Genomic DNA, 16,873 nt, shown 5'->3' with positions numbered 1-16,873 from the left:
CACTTATGCTTCAGTGCAGTGGCTGTACATGTACACCTCCCCACTACAGCGACATCCTGAGCAATTTTTGCCCAGCTAGTGGCCTTGTGGCAAGAGTTATCCTTCAGCTTTCCTTGACCAAATAAAACTCCATGGCACCTTTTGATCCACTGCACCAGCACCTCCACCTCTTCATCCTCAAAATTCAACTTTTGTTTACAAATCATATTCCTTTGACAAATTTGAGTGCTTTTATACTTAAGTCAGACTGTATTTTGACCAATAGCAAATCATTGCCAAAATCTTAATAATTTTAATTTAATCTACAATGTGGTCATACTTATGTATTAGTTATTTGTTTATCAGGGTAAGGCAATTGATAAAAAAATTCTCATTTAAAATGCCGACCTTGCAGCAGACGACAATTTGTGATGGTGAAGCTAATTGTTTCAATAATCTAAAGCACAATACAATTGTTTTTTTTTTGATGGACCTCCAAACATGCATTTAGTCATAAGCACAGTGTTCTGATTAAATGTTTTTTTCGATTTCAGCTGTAACAGCGGCGAGCACATCTGCTTCACAGTTCAGAGGTCGTGGTTTCAAAGCAGGGCTCCGACCATTCCGTGTGGAGTTTGCTTGTTCTCCCCCTACGTGGGTACTCTTCCCCATTCCAAAAACATGAATGGAACGTTAATGGAAGACTTAAATTGTCCATAGGTGTGAATGTGAGTGTAAATGGTTATTTGTTTATATGTGCCCTACAATTGGCTAACCAGTTCAGGCTATAGTCCGCCTTTCGCCCAAAAATCAGCTGGGATAGGCTCCAGCGCACCCACGACCCTAGTGAGAATAAGCGGTACAGAGAATGGATGGACAGATGGATTTATTTTATTCAGATTAAATCTGAATGTTTTTAAATCTATTGTCGTTCTAGAGCGGCACAGAGTGACAATAAGGCAAGGCGGTAAAGAGATGTGCATTTAAATGGAAAACAGAGACGAGAGTACAGTTTAATTTTAAAGGCTGGATGTCGCTCATAACATTTGAGATGCCAGTGGCTTCTTGATTTTGCACTCAAAGTCCATGCAGTCTGATCAAAGAAACATCCTCTGGCACAGAATAGTAGGCAAAAGTTGCACGGTTGAACTATTAACCCAATTGAAAAAAACTAGTGCTATATACTGTAGAAGCGTCATTATGCAGTATTTGTTTTTGTTTGTCCATCCATCCATATGCTAGGTGACTTCCTGGTTTTAAGATGACCTAAGACTGTACAATTTTTACCCTCTCTCAAACCGCCTGCAAACCAGGAAATGGGCATCAGTATCTTTCACACAGAACAGCAAAGCGGCTTTGACAGATTTTGTGAAATGGGCTTTTCATTTTGGGACAAGTTGAACAGTTTTAATGCAAATGAAACGGCAAAAAAAAAGTAAAAAAAAAAAGATCTTAATTTGCAGCAGGTTTTTTTTTTTGGACACTGTGCCCAAATCCTGCCCAACATCTCTCCTTTGCCATTTTGCATTTGGAAGAGTTATTAATGGTAGGATTGTCACATACGTGGTTAGGGCGAAGGCGAGGAACGCAAGGCAAGAACATGGTGGACCCAATTGCAGGGAAGCAGGGAGGCAAGGCAGGAGTGCGGGAGTCTCAAAATAAGATTTAATCTTCAAAAAAGGAAAACAAGGATATTGGATAAAGCAAAACTGAACGAAGTCCCACAACAGATAACAACCAAACCAAAGTAACAAAGAAACCCGACAAGAACTGAAAGAAACCAGGGAACTAAATACAAACAAATTGACGAGACGAGGAACACCTGGACAAGACACGAGTGGCTGGAGAGAGCTGATTGGTCGACACAAAGTAGACGAGAACAGGTGGACACGACAACCCAATGAGCACACGACAAACATGGAACACAGGAAAACATGGAATAAAACTTAACACAACCCAAACCAAAACACAGACCATGACAGTACCCCCCCTCTAAAGGAACGGATCCCAGACGTTCCCCAAACAACCAAAAAGTTGCGGGGACGGGTGGCGGCCGCTGGACGAGCCCCGCCGGAGCGGGGATGGGAGCCTGCCGCAGCTGCCGAGGAGCAGGAACGGGAGCCTGCCGCAGCTGCCGAGGAGCAGGAGCCTGCCGCAGCTGCCGAGGAGCAGGAACGGGAGCCTGCCGCAGCTGCCGAGGAGCAGGAGCCTGCCGCAGCTGCCGAGGAGCAGGAACGGGAGCCTGCCGCAGCTGCCGAGGAGCAGGAACGGGAGCCTGCCGCAGCTGCCGAGAAGCAGGAACGGGGCCTGCAGTCACTTCCTCAGCCTGCCGCCATTGAGGTTTGGAAGTAGAGGGTATGGGAGGGGCAGAGTGCACAGGGTCTCAGGAAGGTGAACTTGGAAAAATGCCTGTTACTGAACATGGTGGCAGGTTTGACTAGACGTGACTTAATTGGAGCCGTGGAACAACGTGTGGGAACGGGTGAAAAATTAAGTGACTTGTGAACAGGGGAAAAAAAACGAGGGGGCAAAATTTGACCTTTACTTGGGCGCCTCCGTTGGCCACCACGCGGCGGTCCCGGGTAGCTGGTCAAACGGGTGCCCAAGAAAAGGTCAGAGGGAAAGGATTTGGACTCACTGGGGTTGGAAACCAGGAGACGTGACAAAAACTGACGAGGACGGGATAAACTAGGGAAGGAACCAGAAAAATCTAAATCTGTGTCAGAGACAGAATCAGACAGGAGGTTGACTAAATCGGGGTCATCTTCACAATCAGAAAAATCAGAATCTAAAGAAACGTGGATGTAAAATAGTAGGGCATGGTGAATAACTAGGACAAGTGGGGGGACCCGATGAAAAGGACAGAAAAGACTGAACGATAGGGCTTACTGGAGGAGGGTAGGTATGGATGGCAGGCTGAGGACGGTGGGAGGCAGTTTGGTGGTGTCCAGGGTGACGCCATGTTCTTCCCGCTGGGTCCTGTTCTGGTTGGTTCATTCCGTCACGTACGTGGTTAGGGCGAAGGCGAGGAACGCAAGGCAAGAACATGGTGGAACCAATTGCAGGGAAGCAGGGAGGCAAGGCAGGAGTGCGGGAGTCTCAATATTATTTAATCTTCAAAAAAGGAAAACAAGGATATTGGATAAAGCAAAACTGAACGAAGTCCCACAACAGATAACGACCAAACCAATGTAACAAAGAAACACTTGAATATCTAAAACTGGAAACAAACTATGACCTGTGAGTAAGACGTGGAATAGATAGGGAAAATGACACTTGACAATGACATACCACAATGATAAAGACAATTGGCGACTATGACATGGCAAAGACATGTGACAACGACAATGACCCGACAAGAACTGAAAGAAACCAGAGAACTAAATACAAACAAATTGACGAGACAACGAGGAACACCTGGACAAGACACGAGTAGCTGGAGAGAGCTGATTGGTCGACACAAAGTAGACGAGAACAGGTGGACACGACAACCTAATGAGCACACGACAAACATGGAACACAGGAAAACATGGAATAAAACTTAACACAACCCAAACCAAAACACAGACCATGACAAGGATAGCCCTAGAAATGGGCGATGACTCACTCGTACACAAGCAAGGAGGTCTACAGAGAGCACAACCCTCACCATGTTTCTTTTGATGTTTGTTTTAAATTATTTGGACTTATTTTTCCTTTGAAATTCCCACACTTGTGTTGTCCATGTGTCAGTAGCATGAGATACTGGATATAATACAAATGTGTAGGGGTGTGCGGAAACAGGTTCTTTCACGTTCTTCACGTACAGTACACTGGGTCCATATTTCTTTTAGACTCGGGGCAAAAAAAATTTTTTTTGGGGGTCTAATGAACATTAAACGTTCCAAGTATATTACATTAATACAAATCCCTGTCTTTTCACAAATAATTGAAATTTGCACAGAAAGACCAAAGTTTGAAAAAGTCATTAATATCAACATTAACAATATTTACAAGGTCCCTACAAGAAAATCATTCAATTTAGTTTGTCCATGTTGTTTCACAATGCAAATAAATAACAAGCTCTTTAGAAATGAACTGATTTGCACTGTCCCCACCTTCATGTAGGCCCAACATTTCATCCTGTGAGTAAAAAAACAAACAAAAAGATACAAATGAGAGCCTTGAGAGTTTTAAATGTGCATGAGGCCAAAGGATGGACAGCCGCACTGAAGGCTCCAATGTTACCATGGCAACAACGTTGTATGTCAAAGAGTATGCCTATTGAGGCCTGAAGGACATTAACGACCTTAATGGTCAGTTAGTTGAGTTGTCTTTCCTTTGTATGTTGTTCACAAGATGAATAACTTCAACTCTGATTTTATCTAATTTACAACAAATGCTTTCATTTTCATCATTGCTTGTACTGATTCTGTTTGATACATTATGCACTCTAGCTGCATTTGGGTTAAAAGTATGGGGGATAAAATAGAAATGGGATTATAAAAACTCATTATTACTTGTTTTATTCAAATGAAGGTCTCAGTCAAAAATGAGATGCCCACAAACTGCTTATGGCTTACTGGCATTGGCCAGTTTCAAGCAATAGTTGTCCTAAACCTTTTTTCCTGGTATTTCAAATAAGTTGAAGTTCATGTGAGCATTGCTATTGTTTCCCTCCACTGAGCTCAAATGTATCAACAGTATGTCTGAGGTTCTCCGTTTAGTCCAAACTAAGGCTGCATTATCTGCAGCTCTAAGTTCCCAACATCTGGCAAGAGGCTTCGCCAGTTTTGTACTTTGTCCTTCTGTTGTATTTTTTCTTGTTGAACCAAAGCCTATGCGTCTTAATGTTGGATCTTCTTGTTGGCACACTGCCCAGTCTTTGACTCCTTATGATCCTTGCCAAGTTCTGTGGCAGCAATTTCTCTCAACAAGGACTCTTCCCCAATGCTTGGTGACAAGGCATTCAACTTCATATTTACTAATATTTTGTTAGCAAACTGTGTCCTACGGTGTTGGTTGGAACTGTTGGCTCTGTATATTCTGGTATGAATATGTAAACTAGGTCAAGGATGGTGATCCCATCCTACTCAGTGATGGTGTGAATGTGAATGGTCGTTTGTTATGTGTATGTGAGCTAAAGTTTCTCAACTTGTTCTGCTGTCAAATAATATACTATGCAGTGATGCACACAGTAACATGCACTGTTTTCAGGAATATAAATGTAATATGCGTATGATACTGTTGTTTTCAAATGAATTGTCACACAAGTCACTCTTAGAGGATTTGACAACCATTGTGGGCCAGGGTGCAATTTCTTATTCTTATACATTCATGTAAATAAACATCCAATAGCTGGGCATATTATGGCCATTATATGGGCATTATATGGGCATATAGCAATATGTTATATGGGCATATAGCCATAATTTCACATCCTAAACTCCAAATTTCATTGCAAGCAAAAAATTGCAATCCCCTAAAAATAGTGAGGACAAACCTGAGTTCATAAAAAATAACATCAAAGCAATACAGATATTATCAAAATAGGTGAACAATATAGTGGATGATACTGTTGATCGGGTGCTCAGTTGATCAATCTGTATTTGTGTCCACTTATATTTATATACTATATCAAATCTCTTAGTACTGATATGTGTTCGGACTGAAAAAAGTGATACTTTACATATCCTGAGTGAACTGCAATTTTGTTGTTCTTTTTTGGGCTATAAGTGTAGTAAAAATGAGAAGAAACATATATTCATGCATGACAGCAATAATGCAATGCATGTATTGAAACTGCTGTGGCTTTATCAATCGCTTCATCTATGAGATGAAGGTGACTTGTATTGATCGGGATTCTGCAGCTAGAGCTTTGGAGAACTCAGCTGGTGGCAAGATACACACTAGGAGATAGTTGCAGGCAGGGGGTCTATTAATGCTTTCGGGCACCTGGCTTGACAACTCCTTACTCATCTTGGCCCCACAGGGAAGCGTATTCTTGCTCCAGCACTGTTGCAGTGGTCAATACCAGTGTTTCCAAACATACCACCTGGATGTAAGCTTGGATATTTTGTTGTTGAAACATTATTTTCCATTTAGGATTTCATTTCGGGTAATACTAGTATGTTCTTCCTTCTTAATGCTGACCACAGACAATGTAGGCACTTGGCCTCTGAATCTTAATTTAACCATCGTCCGAGCAATCGAGGCGATGTGTGTGAATGCGTGTGTGGGTGTGCACATGCACAAAGCAATAATCACAAGAGCATCACACATATTGTTCTGAGAGACTGTTGATCACTGTGAAGCAGCTTAAACCAATAATTATGTCTATTTGGTGGCCATTTCTTGCTGCCGTGGACCAGGAACAACCATGCTAGCTCTAGTAAAAGTGTCTTTGTTGCTCTAGTTGGGATTTAATAATATGAAAGTAAATTTCCATGGCTTATTTAGTTAGGATTGTTTCAGCAATACCAAATACCAGGCGAATAAGTTACCACATAAATTACAGTATGTCCAGCCACTATACATGTATGTGTTTGTCTGTGAAGCATTTGCCACAGTTACCTTGAAAAAGTAACTTAGTTAGTTTATTGATTTCTTGAGCTTAAAAGTAACTTAGTTACTTTACTGATTGCTTAATTTCAAAAGTAACTAAATTTGAAAAAAGTTACTTTTTAGTTACTTTCAGCAGCTACCAAGGGGCAGGAATATCACTTATCCACAGTACAAAAAAAAGCATTAGCTTAACTGTACCCATTACTTGGTGACGTACGCCACACAAGTTACAGAATGATGACATCAACATGAACCAATAACTTAAATATTAGTGTAGTTGAAGCCACATTAAATCAGCAACTTAGTGCAGACTTGACATTGCAACACAGGACAGTAAGTACCTAAGCGAAAACAAGCACACCATTCTCAGTACACTGCCGATTGTGGTCCATGAAAGCAACTGTGTGTGTGTGTGTGTGTGTGTGTGTGTGTGTGTGTGTGTGTGGCTTTGTGTGTGAGAGTACGTAAACGTGAAAGTGAGAAAAAATATTTTTCTTACTACGTGACGTCAGCCGTGCACCGCATTCAACCAGCTCACAGTCTGGACTCCAGACGAAGTTGATAGCTCTCACTTTTTATTGAAAATATTCAAGCCATCCATTTTCTGTACCGCTTATCCTCACTACGGTCGCGGCATTGTAAATATTATTTAAGCTAAGTTTTGTAAGTCCTTCAGTGAGTCAGTCCTTACCCTCCGTGACCGATTTATGACCACACACTTCAGTATGAATAATGAACCCACATTGCATTGCGCGTTTAACACGCCAGTAAAACTGTATTTTTAATGTGTAAATAAAAGAGTAACAACAATCAAATACATTTTTTACTGAGGAAAATAACCAAAATAGTGTGGCGACAGTGAAGTCGTGCATTTCTTTGCACTTTTATGGTACTGCACTGTGCATTGAGTCGCTTTCTTCTACTTGTTGAAAAAAAGAGTGGTCTCAGTTAAATGCTTCTCCACAGCTGAACTATTTGTTTGAATCACCACCTTCAATTTAGTATTCGTGAGAGACGATGATGTAAAAGTAACTATTGTTGGTTTGAAGAAGTAACTGCAGTCAAAATGGTGGTTTTTGGGAGTAACGCTCAAAGTAACTTTAATTTAGTAATTTTAAAGCGCGCACACACACAGACACACACACAGTGGAACTTCGTGTTACAAATGACTGTTTACAAACAATTTGGGTTACGTACAGAATTTTCATTGAAAAATTACCTCTACTTGCATGTTATTTTTGGTTTGTGCACATTCTTGGTATGGACGAATGGCAGGATCTATGTTGTGCTTCTACTCGCGCTGCCGCACGATCATTGACTCTGTGCATAACGCTTGGATGTAGGGTGAAAACTAGAGTATAAAGAGTATAAAGGCCTTTTATAAAGAGGCCTGTTACTAAGGCCTCTTGATACTCCCGCGCTCGCGCCCACATTGCATCACGTGACCGACCCATTGGGTGGCATGGCCACCGGGCACCAATTGTCACCGCGCGCAGAATGCTGCGGACATCATATCTCGTGATTGGGTTGTTTTAGTCACATGCTGTGATGTACTCAGCTTTCCCCTTGGATCCACATATCGCCTACACCGCCGCCTTCTTGATTGTGTAGTGACTATGGCACTGCAAACCCGCCCCCCCACCAACAACTTGATAAACTGCATTCTCCCAAGCCGCCCGCTATGCGAGACGGCCACCAAAGGATGCCTGGCGAATGTCAGCTGGACCTTAAACTAATGAGCAGCTTCCCGACAAATCTGGATTTCAGTTATCAGACTCCTTTCCTTCTTTTGAAGTGACAGAGCGACCAAAAGGTTGGACCCTCTCAACCACCTGGAACATTGCTAGAACGCAGACGACACCTGCTGGCGCTTGAGTTACTGCAAACCTGTTGACTCTCATTCAAAGTTACTTAACTGAAGATTAATGTCTGTTTTGATATTTTACAAACTCTGCAGAAACCTTCCAAATGTATGCCCTGATGTCTGTGTCATTGTGTCAGCTTTACAGGTCCAGCTGCAAGACTTTGAGAACTGTTTGTCTTGATTTGAAGCCAAACAGTACAAAATGTTGGCTTGAACAATAAGCAGTTGATCTGCCAAGAATAAAGTTTAAACAATCATTCTATGTGCTTGATCTATGAGTAAGAGTACAAAGTTGGGAGTATTTTATATTAATATATGATTATTAAACCATATTTATGGCTAAATTGTAGACCGGAATTCAAGTTGATGGGCATGGTCTTCTCCAGTTTCCCCCGTCTCTTAGACACACCTCCTGGGTATTTAACCTTTGACTCCCACCTCTTCTCTCTCTCTCTCTCTCTCGTGTCTGGCTTCTAGGCCACTGGCTAATCTCTCAAGCTACGGGGTGGCTTCGGCCAACCCCCTCCCCCTTCCTTTTTCTTTGTGCCACCACGTGTGCGACCAACCGCTGGACCAAGACGGCGGCGCTGCCCAAGGAAAGAAGCCGCCCATGCGGCTTCGATCCATTTTACTAGCCGTGATCTGTTGGCGGAGCCTTAGTAAGCAACTACCAGCATTCGGCACAGGTCAGTCACGCAGCTGTGCGCAAGAGCTGGGCCTGCCACAAGTTCAAACGCCAGGAAAAGTTTAGAGTCTCCAAATCATGCATGTTTTTGGGATATGGGAGGAAACCAGAGTACCCAGAGAAAACCCACGCAGGCACGGGGAGAACATGCAAACGCCACACAGGCGGGGCCGGGAATTGAACCCCGGTCCTCAGAACTGTGAGGCTGACGCTCTAACCATTCGGTCACCTTGCCGCCCTATTTCCCTTTTTGTACACCTATTTTTATATTATCTATACATATATATATATCGATCGGAGCACCACTATTGTGTGTATATATATTTATTGTGACATGGCATACATATATCGATCGGAGGACCACTATTGTGTGTATATATATTTATTGTGACGTGGCATACAGCTTGGAAATCATCTTATTAGCAGAGATTTCATTGATTTGTATTTATTTGAATTTTGTGTTGAACACTTCTTAACAAAGCAGCTTGTCTGGCTTATGTTTGATTCTTTCCAATAAGTGTAAATTTGCCATGACAACCACCACATGAAAAGTTTATATGAATCGAGTTCATATAAAGTACCCCTTCACAAAATCTTCCCGGAACCGTAGGTGGAAACACAGCTACAATGGGTACCTTTTGTTTCTGGGATTTTGCTCCACTTAAGTGACCATTTAAGTCCCTGGAACCAAAAGTGTCCATTGCACGTCTACCTAAAGTTCCAGGAACATTTGTTTCTGGGTGCTCATTCCATTTCCATCTAAAGTTCTGGGGGCTTCTGTTTCTGGATACCTTTTGTTTTAAAGGTAAATTTGTGTTTGGCGCCTAAATGGACACCATGAGAACTAAATATGGTTCCGCTAGTGTGACCAAGTAATCCCTGGAACTAAAAGTACCCAAAACTAAAGGAAATTAAGATGACAATCTGAACATCTGAACCCGGTGGATAGACGACGTCAAAGTTGCCGTGGGTTGTTTTGTGCCGTCGGACACTATTCTTTATTCACCGAGCAGATATCATAACGTAGCGGGCACATGGGATTTCAATCCGCTTTGTTTTATGTGAGCATACTTATCAGTACGGTCTTTATTGAACTGTCCATTTTCGATGCCAACTTTCCGCCACTTTTCCTTCGAATGTGACATGCCTGTTTATCTGAAGCGTCTTTCCATATGCACTGTAAACAGCAGCGTTGCAAAACGTCACTAAGTGCTTGTCCTAAAAGAGGTCAGACAAAATAAGATACATTAAAATGCACCAATTACTTTACGGTGGGCGACTGGTTAGCACGTCAGCCTCACAGTTCTGAGGACCGGGGTTCCATCCCCGGCCCCGCCTGTGTGGAGTTTGCATGTTCTCCCCGTGCTGGGTGGGTTTTCTCCGGGCTGTCCGGTTTCCTCCCACATCCCAAAAACATGCACTCTGGGTTAACTGCGTACTCAAAATTGTGTGAATGTGAGTGCAAATGGCTGTTTGTTTCTATGTGCCCTGTGATTGGCTGGAGACCGGTTCAGGGTGTACACCGCCTCTCTCCCGAAGATCGCTGGGATAGTCTCCAGCAGCCCGCGACCCGCGTGAGGAGAAGCGGTAAAGAAAATGGATGGATGGATATATATATTAGGAAAAAAGACACGTGTTGCCCTTTATGAGACAGATAGTTTGATTGTGACGTACGTTCACCTTTGACGAATTTATTCCTTAAATCAATTACTTTTTATTTTTGACCAGCTTGTTCAATAGAATTCTAGCGTGTGAGAAGATGCCTGAGGAATGGAGGAAAAGTGTACTGGTGCCCATTTTTAAGAACAAAGGTGATGTGTGAAGCTGTGGCAACTATAGAGGAATAAAGTTGATGAGCCACACAATGAAGTTATGGGAAAGAGTAGTGGAGGCTAGACTCAGGACAGAAGTGAGTATTTGCGAGCAACAGTATGGTTTCATGCCTAGAAAGAGTACCACAAATGCATTATTTGCCTTGAGGATGTTGATGGAAAAGTACAGAGAAAGTCAGAAGGAGCTACATTGTGTCTTTGTAGATCTAGAGAAACCCTATGACAGAGTACCCAGAGAGGAACTGTGGTACTGCATGCGGAACTCTGGAGTATGTTAGAATAATACAGGACATGTACGAGGGCAGCAGGGCAGCAGAACAGCGGTGAGGTGTGCTGTAGGTGTGACAGACGAATTTAAGGTGGACGTGGGACTGCATTAAGGATCAGCCCTGAGCCTCTTCCTTTTTTGCCGTGGTGATTGATAGGTTGACAGATGAGGTTAGACTGGAATCCCCGTGGACCATGATGTTTGCAGATGACATTGTGATCTGCAGTGAAAGCAGGGAGCAGCTGGAGGAACAGTTAGAAAGATGGAGGCAAGCACTGGAAAGAAGAGGAATGAAGATTAGCCGAAGTAAAACAGAATATATGTGCATGAATGAGAGGAGTGGTGGGGGAAGAGTGAGGCTAAGAGATAACAAGGGTGGAGGACTTTAAATACTTGGGGTCAACCGTCCAGAGCAATGGTGAGTGTGGTCAGGAAGTGAAAAAACGGGTCCAGGCAGGTTGGAACGGATGGAGGAAGCTGTCAGGTGTGTTATGTGACAGAAAAGTCTCTGCTAGGATGAAGGGCAAAGTTTATAAAACAGTGGTGAGGCCAGCCATGATGTACGGATTAGTGACAGTGGCACTGAAGAGACAACAGGAAGGAGAGTTGGAGGTGGCGGAAATGAAGATGTTGAGGTTCGCTCACGGAGTGAAATTAGAAATTAGAAATGAGCTCATCAGAGTGACAGCCGAGGTTAGATGTTTTGGAGACAAAGTTAGAGAGAGCAGACTTCAATGTTTTGGACACGTCCAGAGGAGAAATAGTGAGTATATTGGTAGAAGGATGATGAGGATGGAGCTGCCAGGCAAGAGAGCTAGAGGAAGACCAAAGAGAAGGTTGATGGATGTCGTGAGGGAAGACATGATGGCAGTTGGTGTTCGAGAGGAGGATGCAGGAAAAGGATGACGCGCTGTGGCGACCCCTAACGGGACAAGCCGAAAGTAAAAGAAGAAGAAGAAGAAACACGTTTTATTCAACACCAATATAACAATCGATTTTGCAATATAATTAAACGCATCATCTGCTCATCTAGGTCAATTTGTTCTTGCAGCCACTATTCCACAGTCGCCATTGTTGTTGCTTTGTTCCTTGTTCCGGGAAGTAAAAACGGTTACCGGAATTGGCCATAAAATGCAGAGGAAACTCCACCCTGTGGTGTCCTAGCCAATATCAGCCGTAGCGACACCCCCGACTTGGAGGAGAACTGCAGCACATTTTCAAAACAGCGCGCGTGGGTTGCGCTCGAGTATAAAGGCAAACTGCTCACGTGTGACGTCAGCACGTCGCTGCCCAAGCGAGTATAAATAAACCGCGGAAACCTGTTCTAAGCTGGAGTTCCGCCTCCACATCCTCGATCATCCAATCACAAATCTAGTAGTGTTTGTGATTGACGTCGTAAGAAAAGTCCATAAATTGAGTTGAGTTTACCCCTCCTTGAGCCGTCACCTTATCGTGGTGGAGGGGTTTGTGTGTCCCAATGATCCTAGGAGCGAAGTTGTCTGGGGCTTTATGCCCCTGGCAGGGTCACCCATGGCAAACAGGTCCTAGGTGAGGGACCAGACAAAGCACGGCTCCAAAAACCCCTATGATGAGTACAATAAATGGTTTCAGGTTTCCCTTCCCGGGTCACCGGGGCCCCCCTCTGGAGCCAGGCCCGCAGGTGGGGCTTGAAGGCGAGCGCCTGGTGGCCGGGCCTGCAACCATGGGGCCCGGCCGGGCACAGCCCGAATGGGTAACGTGGGTCCCCCTTCCCATGGGCTCACCACCTGTGGGAGGGGCTATAGGGTTCGGGTGCAGTGTGAGCTGGGCGGTGGGCGAAGGCGGGGACCTTGGCGATCTGATCCCCGGCTACAGAAGCTGACTCTAGGGACGTGGAATGTCACCTCTCTGGCAGGGAAGGAGCCCGAGCTGGTGTGTGATGTCGAGAAGTTCCGACTAGATATAGTCAGACTCGCCTCCACGCACAGCTTGGGCTCTAGTACCAGTCCTCTCGAGAGGGGTTGGACTCTCTTCCACTCTGGAGTTGCCCACGGTGAGAGGCGGCGAGCAGGTGTGGGTATACTTAATGCTCCCCCGGCTCGGCGCCTGTACGTTGGGGTTCACACCGGTGGACGAGAGGGTAGCCTCCCTCTGCCTTCGGGTGGGGTGACGGGTCCTGACTGTTGTTTGTGCCAATGCACCAAACAGCAGTTCAGAGTACACACCCTTTTTGGAGTCCTTGGAGGGGGTGCTGGAGAGCGCTCCATCGTTCTGCTGGGGGACTTCAATGCTCACGTGGGCAATGACAGTGAGACCTGGAAGGGCGTGATTGGGAGGAACGGCCCCCCTGATCAGAACCCTAGCAGTGTTCTGTTATTGGAATTATGTGCTCATCACGGATTGTCCATAACGAACACCATGTTCAAGCATAAGGGTTTCCACACGTGCACTTGGCACCAGGACACCCTAGGTCGCAGTTCGATGATCGACTTTGTGGTCGTGTCATCGGACTTGCGGCCGCATGTCTTGGACACTCGGGTAAAGAGAGGGGCGGAGCTGTCAACTGATCACCACCTGGTGGGGAGTTGGGTCCGATGGTGGGGGAAGATGCCGGTCCGATGCGGCAGGCCCAAACGTATTGTGAGGGTCTGCTGGGAATCCCCTGTCAGAAGGAGTTTCAACTCCCACCTCCGACAGAACTTTGCTCATGTTCCGGGGGAGGCGGGGGTCATCGAGTCCGAGTGGACCATGTTCCGTGCCTCCATTGCTGAGGCGGCCGACCAGAGCTGTGGCCGTAAGGTGGTTGGTGCCTGTCGTGGCGGCAAGCCCCGAACCCGTTGGTGGACACCAATGGTGAGGGATGCCGTCAAGCTGAAGAAGGAGTCCTATCGGGCCTTTTTGGCATGTGGGACTCCTGAGGAAGCTGATGTGTTCCGGCTGGCCAAGCGGAATGCAGCTTTGGTGGTCGCTGAAGCAAAAACTCGGGCATGGGAGGAGTTCGGTGAGGCCATGGAGAAAGACTTCCGGACGGCTTCGAGGAAATTCTGGTCCACCATCCGGCGTCTCAGGAGGGGAAGCAGTGCACCATCAACACTTTGTATAGTGGGGATGGAGCACTGCTGACCTCGAATCGGGACATTGTGAGCCGCTGGGCAGAATACTTCGAAGACCTCCTCAATTCCACCGACACGCCTTCCCATGAGGGAGCAGAGTCTGGGTTCTCTGTGGCGGGCTCTCCTATCTCTGGGGTTGAGGTCACCGAGGTGGTTAAAAAGCTCCTCGGTGGCAAGGCCCCGGGGGTGGATGAGATTCGCCCGGAGTTCCTCAAGGCTCTGGATGTTGTAGGGCTGTCCTGGTTGACACGCCTCTGCAACATCGTGTGGACATCGGGGACAGTGCCTCTGGATTGGCAGACTGGGGTGGTGGTCCCCCTTTTTAAGAAGGGGAACCGGAGTGTGTGTTCCAACTACAGGGGGATCACACTCCTCAGCCTCCCTGGTAAGGTCTATTCAGGGGTGCTGGAGAGGAGGGTCCGTCGGGAAGTTGAATCTCATTTTCAGGAGGAGCAGTGCGGTTTTCGTCCTGGTCGTGGAACAGTGGACCAGCTCTACACCCATGGCAGGGTCCTCGAGGGTGCATGGGAGTTCGCCCAATCAGTCTACATGTCTTTTGTGGACTTGGAGAAGGCGTTCGACTGTGTCCCTCGGGGGGGTCCTGTGGGGGGTGCTTCGGGAGTATGGCGTACCGAACCCCCTGATACGGGCTGTTCAGTCCCTGTACGACCGGAGTCAGAGTTTGGTCCGCATATCCGGCAGTAAGTCGGACTCGTTTCCGGTGAAGGTTGGACTGCGCCAAGGCTGCCCTTTGTCTGTTCTGTTCATAACTTTTATGACAGAATTTCTAGGTGCAGCCGAGGCGTAGAGGGGGTCTGGTTTGGTGGCCTCAGTATTGCATCTCTGCTTTTTGATGATGTGGTTCTGTTGGCTTCATCAAGCCGTGACCTCCAACTTTCACTGGAGCAGTTCGCAGCCGAGTGTGAAGCGGCTGGGATGAGAATCAGCACCTCCAAATCTGAGCCCATGGTCCTCAGTCGGTAAAGGGTGGCATGCTCTCTCCAGGTCGGGGATGAGATCCTCCCCCAAGTGGAGGAGTTCAAGTATCTTGGGGTCTTGTTCACGAGTGAGGGAAGAATGGAACGGGAGATTGACAGGTGGATCGGTGCAGCGTCTGCAGTGATGCAGACTTTGTATCGATCCGTTGTGGTAAAGAAGGAGCTAAGCCGAAAGGCGAAGCTCTTGATTTACCGGTCGATCTACGTTCCTACCATAACCTATGGTCACGAGCTGTGGGTCGTGACCGAAAGAACAAGATCCAGGATACAAGCGGCCGAAATGAGTTTTCTCCGCAGGGTATCCGGGCTCTCCCTTAGAGATAGGGAGGATCTCAGAGTAGAGCCGCTGCTCCTTAACATCGAGAGGAGCCAGATGAGATGGCTGGGGCATCTGATTCGGATGCCTGCCCGGTTAGGTGTTCCGGGCACGTCCCACCAGGAGGAGACCCCGGAGACGACCCAGGACACGCTGGAGAGACTACGTCCTTCGGCTGGCCTTGGAACGCCTCGGGATCCCCCCGGAAGAGCTGGATGAAGTCGCTGGGGAGAGGGAAGTCTGGGCGTCCGTGCTAAAGCTACTGCCCCCGTGACCCGACCTCGGATAAGCGGTAGAAAATGGATGGATGGATGGAAGTTGAGTTGATAGTTGAAGCTGTGTGTGTGTGTGTGTGTGTGTGTGCGTACGTGCGCGTGTGTCTGTGTGTGTGTGTATGTGCGTGCGTGTGTGTGTGTGTGCGTGCATGCGTGTGTGTCTGTGTGTGTGTGTGTGTGTGTGACTTAGTGGGGTGGACGATGTCAGACATGATTAAAAATTCATTTCCCACGCACACTTTACAAGAAAACAACGATGCAACTGTGTTGGTTGACCTAGCCTCATAAAGGCGAGTGACTTTGTGAGGCTAGGTCAATCATCACAGCTGCTGTCTGGGTTGTTTCAACCCGGAAAATGATTTTTGGGGCACTTTTAGAGCAGCATGCATATGCAGGACACAGACAGGCAGGAGGTCTCTGTGTCTGTAGCAGCATCTCCGGTGAGTACGATGTTTTTGAAAGTTTTTGTTTTTTGTCATGTTAAGACAAAGTAGACACGTTGATTGTGAACTGCTATATTGTCATGTATACACTACTACCCTATCAAGGATTGGAGTTGTTTAGAGGTGATGTATTGGAAGATAAAGGTAACTTTGTTTCTTACTTTAGTAATAATGGTATTCTCTCTCTCCCTCCCTCTCTCTTCTCTCTCTCTCCTTTAATGTCATGCATAGTTATATAGCGTGCCATTAAGAGGTGGATTAGATCACTGAAGTCCCAAATTCCGAAACTAACTGCCCATCACTGATTACATGGATTACACTGACGACGCACATGTCAGAGCTCGGCTTAGTCGGATACTAAAATGGCGGAGTTGGATGAAACAGCGTTGCTAGTACTGATGGGAGGAAAATTCCATTTAAAAAAATTACCCGATGGATAATTGTGGTTGTGTGCAATTTTTTTGAGCTGCTCTCCCATGGCGACAGCCATGACTGAGGATAGGGAGGGGGACAAGGTGTCAGCGCATTCCATGTTTGTGATGGCAGAAAAAGCTAAACAACAAGGATTCATGCACATT

At 46.0% G+C, this 16,873-nt stretch overlaps 1 protein-coding gene across 1 annotated transcript in view; it reads left to right on the top strand.

Moving 5' to 3' along the window:
- Positions 1-16,173: 16,173 nt before the first annotated feature.
- The window catches only part of LOC133485287 (uncharacterized), a 37,462-nt gene continuing 36,762 nt past the window's right edge, over positions 16,174-16,873 (top strand). Inside the window, exon 1 of the mRNA XM_061788751.1 lies at positions 16,174-16,292. Within this exon, the coding sequence (XP_061644735.1) occupies positions 16,236-16,292 (57 nt within the window). The 5' untranslated portion in view covers positions 16,174-16,235. The remainder of the gene's footprint in view (positions 16,293-16,873) is intronic.

The sequence above is a fragment of the Phyllopteryx taeniolatus genome, chromosome 10 (genome assembly GCF_024500385.1).
Source record: "Phyllopteryx taeniolatus isolate TA_2022b chromosome 10, UOR_Ptae_1.2, whole genome shotgun sequence".
Classification (NCBI taxonomy): domain Eukaryota; kingdom Metazoa; phylum Chordata; class Actinopteri; order Syngnathiformes; family Syngnathidae; genus Phyllopteryx; species Phyllopteryx taeniolatus.
This window is presented reverse-complemented; position numbering and strand designations above follow the sequence as displayed.